General features: G+C 59.3%; 1 protein-coding gene across 1 annotated transcript; it reads left to right on the top strand.

Moving 5' to 3' along the window:
- Positions 1 to 2,233: 2,233 nt before the first annotated feature.
- Positions 2,234 to 8,146, top strand: LOC116784094 (lamin-2-like). Its single transcript, XM_032682270.1, has 3 exons — positions 2,234 to 2,659; positions 4,937 to 5,397; positions 7,372 to 8,146. The coding sequence occupies exons 2-3, from the start codon at positions 4,943 to 4,945 to the stop codon at positions 8,144 to 8,146; spliced, it is 1,230 nt and encodes a 409-aa protein (XP_032538161.1). The 5' UTR covers positions 2,234 to 2,659; positions 4,937 to 4,942.
- Positions 8,147 to 8,305: the final 159 nt, after the last annotated feature.

Genomic DNA, 8,305 nt, shown 5'->3' with positions numbered 1-8,305 from the left:
TTGGGGGGGTCCCAGATTGATTTGGGGGGTCCCAGGAGGGGATTTGGGGGTCCCAGGGGGATTTGGGGGGTCACGGATTGATTTGGGGGGGTCCCAGACTGATTTTGGGGGGGGGGGTCTCAGAGGGGTTTTGGGACGTCCCGGGGAGATTTGGGGGGTCACGGATGATTTGGGGGGGTCACTGATTGATTTGGGGGGTCCCAGAGGGGTCGGGGGGGGGGTCACAGAGGGATTTGGGGGGTCACAGGTTGATTTGGGGGGGTCACAGATTGATTTTGGGGGAGGGGTCCCAGGAGGGGATTTGGGGGGGTCCCAGGGGGATTTGGGGGGTCACAGATTGATTTGGGGGGTCCCAGGAGGGGATTTGGGGGTCCCAGGGGGATTTGGGGGGGTCCCAGGAGTGTCTGGGGGGGTCACAGGGTGATTCGGGGGGTCCCAGGGGGATTTGGGGGAGCCACAGGGGGATTTGGGTGGGTCACAGATTGATTTGGGGGGTCCCAGACGGGTGTGTGGGGTCGCAGGGGAATTTGGGGGGTCACAGATTGATTTGGGGGGTTCCAGGAGGGTCTGGGGGGTCCCAGATTGATTTGGGGGGGTCCCAGGAGGGGATTTGGGGGTCCCAGGGGGATTTGGGGGGGTCACAGATTGATTTGGGGGGTCCCAGGAGGATCTGGGACGTCCCAGGGGGGATTTGGGGGGTCCGAGGAGGGTCCGGGGGATCATAGGGGGATTTGGGGGGTCACAGATTGATTTGGGGGGTCCCAGATTGATTGGGGGGGGTGTCCCAGGAGGGTCTGGGACGTCCCAGAAGGATTTGGGGGGGGTCCCAGATTGATTTGGGGGGTCTCAGAAGGGTCTGGAGGGTCCCAGAGGAATTTGGGGGGTCCCAGATTTATTTAGGGGGGTCCCAGAGGGGTCTGAGGGGGTCACAGGGGGATTTGGGGGGTCACAGGTTAATTTGGGGCAGTCCCAGGAGGGGTCTGGGGGGATCACAGGGGGATTTGGGGGGTCCCAGGTTGATTTGGGGCGGTCCCAGGAGGGGATTTGGGGGTCACAGGAATATTTGGGGGTTCCCAGATTGATTTGGGGGGTCCCAGGAGGGTCCGGGGGGTCCCAGGAATATTTGGGGGGGTCCCAGGGGGGCTTGGGGCGTCACAGGGTGATTCGGGGGGTCCCAGGGGGATTTGGGGCCTCACAGATTGATTTGGGGGGTCCCAGGAGGGTCTGGGGGTCACAGGGAAATTTGGGGGGGTCATAGATTGATTTGAGGGGTCCGGGAGAGTCTGGGGGGTCCCAGGGTGATTTGGAGGGGTCCCAGATTGATTTTGGGGGGTCCCAGCAGGGGCTGGAGGGGACCCAGGAGGATTTGGGGGGGTCACGGATTGATTTGGGGGAGTCCCAGGAGGATCTGGGGGTCACAGGGGAATTTGGGGGATCCCAGGAGGGGCTGGGGGGGTCCCATGGTGATTTGGGGGGGTCACAGATTGATTTTGGGGGGGTCACAGGGTGATTTGGGGGTGTCCCAGGAGGGTCTGGGAGGGTCCCAGGAGGATTTGGGGGGTCCCAGGCGGAGTCTGAGGGGATCAAAGGGGGATTTGGGGGGTCACAGGTTGATTTGGGGGGGTCCCAGGAGGGGATTTGGGGGTCCCAGGGGGATTTGGGGGCTCACAGATTGATTTGGGGGCTCCCAGGAGGGGATTTGGGGGTCACAGGGGGATTTGGGGGGGTCCCAGGAGTGTCGGGGGGGGGGGTCACAGGGTGATTCGGGGGGTCCCAGGGGGATTTGGGGGCTCATAGATTGATTTGGGGAGTCCCAGATTGATTTGGGGGGTCTCAGGAGGGGCTGGGGGTCACAGGGAAATTTGGGGGAGTCACAGATTGATTTGGGGGGTCCCAGGTTGATTTGGGGGGTCTCAGGAGGGGCTGGGGGTCACAGGGAAATTTGGGGGAGTCACAGATTGATTTGGGGGGTCCCAGGTTGATTTGGGGGGTCTCAGGAGGGGCTGGGGGATCCCAAGGGGATTTGGGGGGTCCCAGGTTGATTTGGAGTGTCCCAGAAGGGTGTGTGGGGTCACAGGGGAATTTGGGGGGTCCCAGGAGGGTCTCGGGGGGTCCCAGGGGAATTGGGGGGGTCCCAGATTGATTTGGGGGGTCCCAGGAGGATCTGGGACGTCCCAGAGGGATTTGGGGGTTCCCAGATTGATTTGGGGGGTCCCAGGAGGATCTGGGACGTCCCAGAGGGATTTGGGGGTTCCCAGATTGATTTGGGGGGTCCCAGGAGGGTCTGGGACATCCCAGATTTATTTTGGGGGGTCCCAGATTGATTTTGGGGGGGTCTCAGAGGGGTCTGGGGCGATCCCAGGGGGGATCTCGTGAAGGGACCGATTTATTTTGGGGGTTCCCCTTTCCCCCCTCCTCCTTCCCTCCTTCCCGGGGTCGCTCCAGGCGGGATTTTTTTGGGAAGGGGGGGGGGGAGGGAAGGTTTGGATCCCCATTCCCACATTTTCTGCCTCGACATTCCACAGGCGCCGACTCCTCTTCCCGGGCGGCACCACCCGGAAAAAAAAACCCACAAAAAAACCGGGATTATTCCCAAATTTCGGCCGATTCCCGACGGATTCTCCCCGGGAAAAGACAGGGGGGAAAGGAAAAAAAAAAGGTGGGAGCGTTTTAAGGGAAGGGGAGAAAAAAATTAAGGGAAAATTTAAAAAAAAAAAAGGGCGGAATTGGGGCTGGAATGTTGTTATTCCAGAGGGAGGGAAGGAAGGAGCCGGCCCGCGGTGCCAGGGAAATGCCAGCGCGGCCGCCCGAAAACCGGGAAAGGGGGAAGGGAAGGGAAGAGGGATCGGCATTCCCGAATTTTTTTTGGCGGGGGGGATCCCGCCGGGAGCTGAGAGCCGGGACTGGGAAGAGCTGGGAAGAACTGGGATGGGATGGGATGGGATGGGATGGGATGGGATGGGATGGGATGGGATGGGATGGGATTGGAATGAGCTGGGAAGAACTGGGATGGGATGGGAAGAGCTGGGAAGAGCTGGGAAGCGCATTCCCAGGGATCCGGGATGGGACGGGAGCGCGCGGGGGGGGGTTGGAGGGGACCCCTCAAATCCCCAAATTCCCAAATTCCCCCCCTTTGTCATTCCAACCCCTCTGGATCCCGCTCCCATCCCGGCACCGGGACCCCCCCAAATCCCCAAATCCCCAAATTCCCCCCCCTTTGTCATTCCAACCCCTCTGGATCCTGCTCCCATCCCGGCACCGGGACCCCCCCAAATCCCCAAATTCCCAAATTCCCCCCCCTTTGTCATTCCAACCCCTCTGGATCCCGCTCCCATCCCGGCACCGGGACCCCCCCAAATTCCCAAATTCCTCCCCCTTTGTCATTCCAACCCCTCTGGATCCCGCTCCCATCCCGGCACCGGGACCCCCCCAAATTCCCAAATTCCCAAATTCCCCCCCCTTTGTCATTCCAACCCCTCTGGATCCCGCTCCCACCCCGGAACCAGGATCCCCCCAAATTCCCAAATTCCCCCCCTTTGTCATTCCAAGCCCTCTGGATCCCCCTCCCATCCCGGCACCGCGACCCCCCCCAAATCCCCAAATCCCCAAATTCCCCCCCCCCCCCTTTGTCATTCCAACCCCTCTGGATCCCGCTCCCATCCCGGAACCAGGATCCCCCCCAAATTCCCAAATTCCCCCCCTTTGTCATTCCAAGCCCTCTGGATCCCCCTCCCATCCCGGCACCGGGATCCCCCCAAATCCCCAAATCCCCAAATTCCCCCCCCCCCCCTTTGTCATTCCAACCCCTCTGGATCCCGCTCCCAATCCCGGCACCGGGACCCCCCAAATTCCCAAATTCCCTCCCCTTGTCATTCCAAGCCCTCTGGATCCCTCTCCCATCCCGGCGCCGGAGGTTTTCCGGTGTGGGATTGGCCGGAGCCGCCTCGTCTGCCCGCAGCTTTTCCAGCTTTTCCATGGATCCGGAGGGGATTTCGGGATCTCTCCCCCTCCTTTTAACCCCTTCCCAGGGACTCAGATTCCCAAATCCCGGCGACCGGGTGGGAAAATGAGGGATTTCAGGGTTCTCCCCATTCCCTGTGGATCATCCGTAGGGTGGGAAGAGCGGGATATGACCCCCCCAAATCCCAAATCCCAAATTCCAAATCCCAGGACGGAAAAAGGAGGGAGTTTTGGAGGGAATTTTGCTCTTCCAAACTTGGGGAGTGCAGGAAAATTCCCCCTTTTCCTGTGGATCATCCAATCCCAAATCCCAAGACGGCAAAACGAGGGAGTTTCAGAGGGAATTTTGTTGTTCCAAATTTGGGGGGAGTGCAGGAAAATTCCCCCCTTTCCCTGTGGATCATCCAATTCCAAATCCCAAATCCCAAATCCCAAATCCCAGGATGACAAAATGAGGGAGTTTTGGGGAATTTTGCTCTTCCAAACTTGGGGAGTGCAGGAAAATTCCCCCCATTCCCTGTGGATCATCCAATCCCAAATCCCAGGATGGCAAAACGAGGGAGTTTTGGAGGGAATTTTGCTCTTCCAAATTTGGGGAGTGCAGGAAAATTCCCCCCAATTCCCTGTGGATCATCCATAGGATGGGAACAGCGGGATATGACCCCCCCAAATCCCAAATCCCAAATCTCAGGATGACAAAATGAGGGAGTTTCAGAGGGAATTTTGCTCTTCCAAATTTGGGGAGTGCAGGAAAGTTCCCCCCTTTCCCTGTGGATCATCCAATCCCAAATCCCAAATCCCAAATCCCAGGATGGCAAAACAAGGGAGTTTCGGAGGGAATTTTGCACTTCCAAATTTGGGGAGTGCAGGAAAATTCCCCCCTTTCCCTGTGGATCATCCAATCCCAAATCCCAGGACGGGAAAACGCGGGAATTTTGGCGGGAATTTTCCCGTCCCGCCCCCCTCTTTCCCCCAGGCCGCCATGATCCCGGCGATTCCCGGCTCCTGCTGGATCCTGGTGGGAATCTGCGCCCTCCTCCCTCCCTCCGGCGCCCGGGAAAGGCCCAAAACCGGGATGGAGGAGCCGGGATCCCCCTTTTCCCGGGATGGGGACCCTCCCCGGAATTCCCGGCGCTGCGGGATCACCTTCCACACCCCCAATCCCTGCGGCCGCTCCGGGCCTTCTCCCGCTTCCCGGCGGGAGCTGGAGGAGCTCCGGGAGCTCCTGGAGGATTCCAAGGCCTCCCTGAGATCCTTGGAAGCGGCGGCCGCCCGGCAGGAAAACGGGAGCCGCTTCCAGGACGTGGTGGCCCGGGCGCTTCCCGCCGTCCACGAGGCCAACCTGGAATTCCGGGAGAGCCTGGAAAACGTGCGCCGGGAGCTGGAGGAACACGCGGCCCGGGAGGAGCGTTCCCGGCTGGAGGAGAGGAAGGAGGAGTGAGTCACTCGGGAATGGGGGGGGAAGGGATCCAGGATTCCGGCCCGGGAATGATCCCGAGGGTTCCGGGGGGACGGGTGGGATTTGGGAGTGGAAGGATGGGGATAACAGCCATGGGAAGGGGATGGAGATGTTCCATGGAGCTGAGATCCCAAAATTCCAGCCTGGGGACATCTTGGGATGTTCCCAAGTATCCCAAGGCTTCCGGGTGACAGTTGGGATTTGGGAATAGAAAGGGAGGGATAACAGCCATGGGAAGAGGATGGAGATGTTCCATAGGGCTGAGATCCCAAAATTCCAGCTTATGGACATCTTGGGATGTTCCCAAGTGTCCCATGGCTCCCGGGGGACAGGGTGGGATTTGGGAGTGGAAGGATAGGGATAACAGCCATGGGAAGGGGATGGAAATCCCAAATCCCGGCCTATGGACACCTTGGAATGTTCCCAAGTTTCCAACAACCTTCCTGGCAGTTCCCAGGGGACAGGTGGGATTTGGGAGTGGAAAGGGAGGAATAACAGCTGTGGGAAGGGGATGGAGATCCCAAAATTCCAGCCTGTGGACATCTTGGGATGTTCCCAAGTGTCCCATGGTTCCCGGGTGACAGGTGGGATTTGGGAATGGAAAGGGAGGAATAACAGCCATGGGAAGGGGATGGAGATCCCAAATCCCGACCTGTGGACACCTTGGAATGTTCCCAAGTTTCCAACACCCTTCATGGTGGTTCCCAGGGGACAGGTGGGATTTGGGAATGGAAAGGGAGGGATAACAGCCATGGGAAGGGGATGGAGATGTTCCATGGAGCTGAGATCCCAAAATTCCAGCCTGGGGACATCTTGGGATGTTCCCAAGTGTCCCATGGCTCCCGGGTGACAGGTGGGATTTGGGAGTGGAAGGGGAAGAATAACAGCCATGGGAATGGGATGGAGATCCCAAATCCCAACCTGTGGACACCTTGGAATGTTCCCAAGTTTCCAACAACCTTCCTGGCAGTTCCCAGGGGACAGGTGGGATTTGGGAGTGGAAAGGGAGGAATAACAGCTGTGGGAAGGGGATGGAGATCCCAAAATTCCAGCCTGTGGACATCTTGGGATGTTCCCAAGTGTCCCATGGTTCCCGGGTGACAGGTGGGATTTGGGAATGGAAAGGGAGGAATAACAGCCATGGGAAGGGGATGGAGATCCCAAATCCCGACCTGTGGACACCTTGGAATGTTCCCAAGTTTCCAACACCCTTCATGGTGGTTCCCAGGGGACAGGTGGGATTTGGGAGTGGAAAGGGAGGAATAACAGCTGTGGGAAGGGGATGGAGATCCCAAAATTCCAGCCTGTGGACATCTTGGGATGTTCCCAAGTGTCCCATGGTTCCCGGGTGACAGGTGGGATTTGGGAGTGGAAGGGGAAGAATAACAGCCATGGGAATGGGATGGAGATCCCAAATCCCGGCCTGTGGACGCCTTGGAATGTTCCCAAGTTTCCAACAACCTTCCTGGCAGTTCCCAGGGGACAGGTGGGATTTGGGAGTGGAAAGGGAGGAATAACAACTGTGGGAAGGGGATGGAGATCCCAAAATTCCAGCCTGTGGACATCTTGGGATGTTCCCAAGTGTCCCATGGCTTCCAGGGGACAGGTGGGATTTGGGAGTGGAAAAGGAGGAATAACAGCCTGGGGAAGGGGATGGAGATCCTAAATCCCAAATCCCTTGACCCCCCAAATCCCAGGATCCCCCAAATCCCTGGACCCCTCCAGATCCTTGGATCCCCCAAATCCCTGGACCTCCCAAATCCCTGGATCCCCCAAATCCCTTGACCCCCCAGATCCCAGAATCCCCCAAATCCCAGGAGCCCCCAAATCCCAGGAGCCCCCAATTCCTAGCATCCCCCCCCCCCCCCCAGATCCCTGGGTCCCCCCCAAATCCCAGCCTGTGGACGCCCTGGAGCGGCATTCCCGGCTGGAACGGCTCCCAACATTCCCAGGCTCCGGCAGGGGGTGCGGGTGGTGGCCCACGTGCTGCTCCTGACGGGACGCCTGGCCCGGAGCCTGGAGGAGAATTCCCAAAGGATCCACCTGGAGCTGAGCCGGAGCCTCCGGAGCGACACCGAGGACAATTCCCAAAGGATCCACCCGGAGCTGAGCCGGAGCCTCCGGAGCGACACCGAGGAGAATTCCCAAAGGATCCACCTGGAGCTGAACCGGAGCCTCCGGAGCCTGGAGGAGAATTCCCAAAGGATCCACCCAGAGCTGAGCCGGAGCCTCCGGAGTGACACCGAGGATAATTCCCAAAGGATCCACCCGGAGCTGAACCGGAGTCTCCGGAGCCTGGAGGAGAATTCCCAAAGGATCCCTGTGGAGCCGAGCTGGAACCTCCGGAGCGACACCGAGGACAATTCCCAAAGGATCCACCTGGAGCTGAGCCGGAACCTTCGGAGTGACACCGAGGACAATTCCCAAAGGATCCACCTGGAGCTGAGCCGGAGCCTCCGGAGCGACACCGAGGATAATTCCCAAAGGATCCACCCGGAGCTGAACCGGAGTCTCCGGAGCCTGGAGGAGAATTCCCAAAGGATCCCTGTGGAGCCGAGCTGGAACCTCCGGAGCGACACCGAGGACAATTCCCAAAGGATCCACCTGGAGCTGAGCCGGAACCTTCGGAGTGACACCGAGGACAATTCCCAAAGGATCCACCTGGAGCTGAGCCGGAGCCTCCGGAGCGACAGCGAGGATAATTCCCAAAGGATCCACCGGAGCTGAACCGGAGTCTCCGGAGCCTGGAGGAGAATTCCCAAAGGATCCCTGTGGAGCCGAGCTGGAACCTCCGGAGCGACACCGAGGACAATTCCCAAAGGATCCACCTGGAGCTGAGCCGGAACCTTCGGAGTGACACCGAGGACAATTCCCAAAGGATCCACC

This window comes from Chiroxiphia lanceolata, chromosome 3 (genome assembly GCF_009829145.1).
Source record: "Chiroxiphia lanceolata isolate bChiLan1 chromosome 3, bChiLan1.pri, whole genome shotgun sequence".
Taxonomy (NCBI): domain Eukaryota; kingdom Metazoa; phylum Chordata; class Aves; order Passeriformes; family Pipridae; genus Chiroxiphia; species Chiroxiphia lanceolata.
The sequence above is the reverse complement of the archived record's forward strand: the minus strand, read 5'-3'. Positions and strand labels throughout refer to the sequence as shown.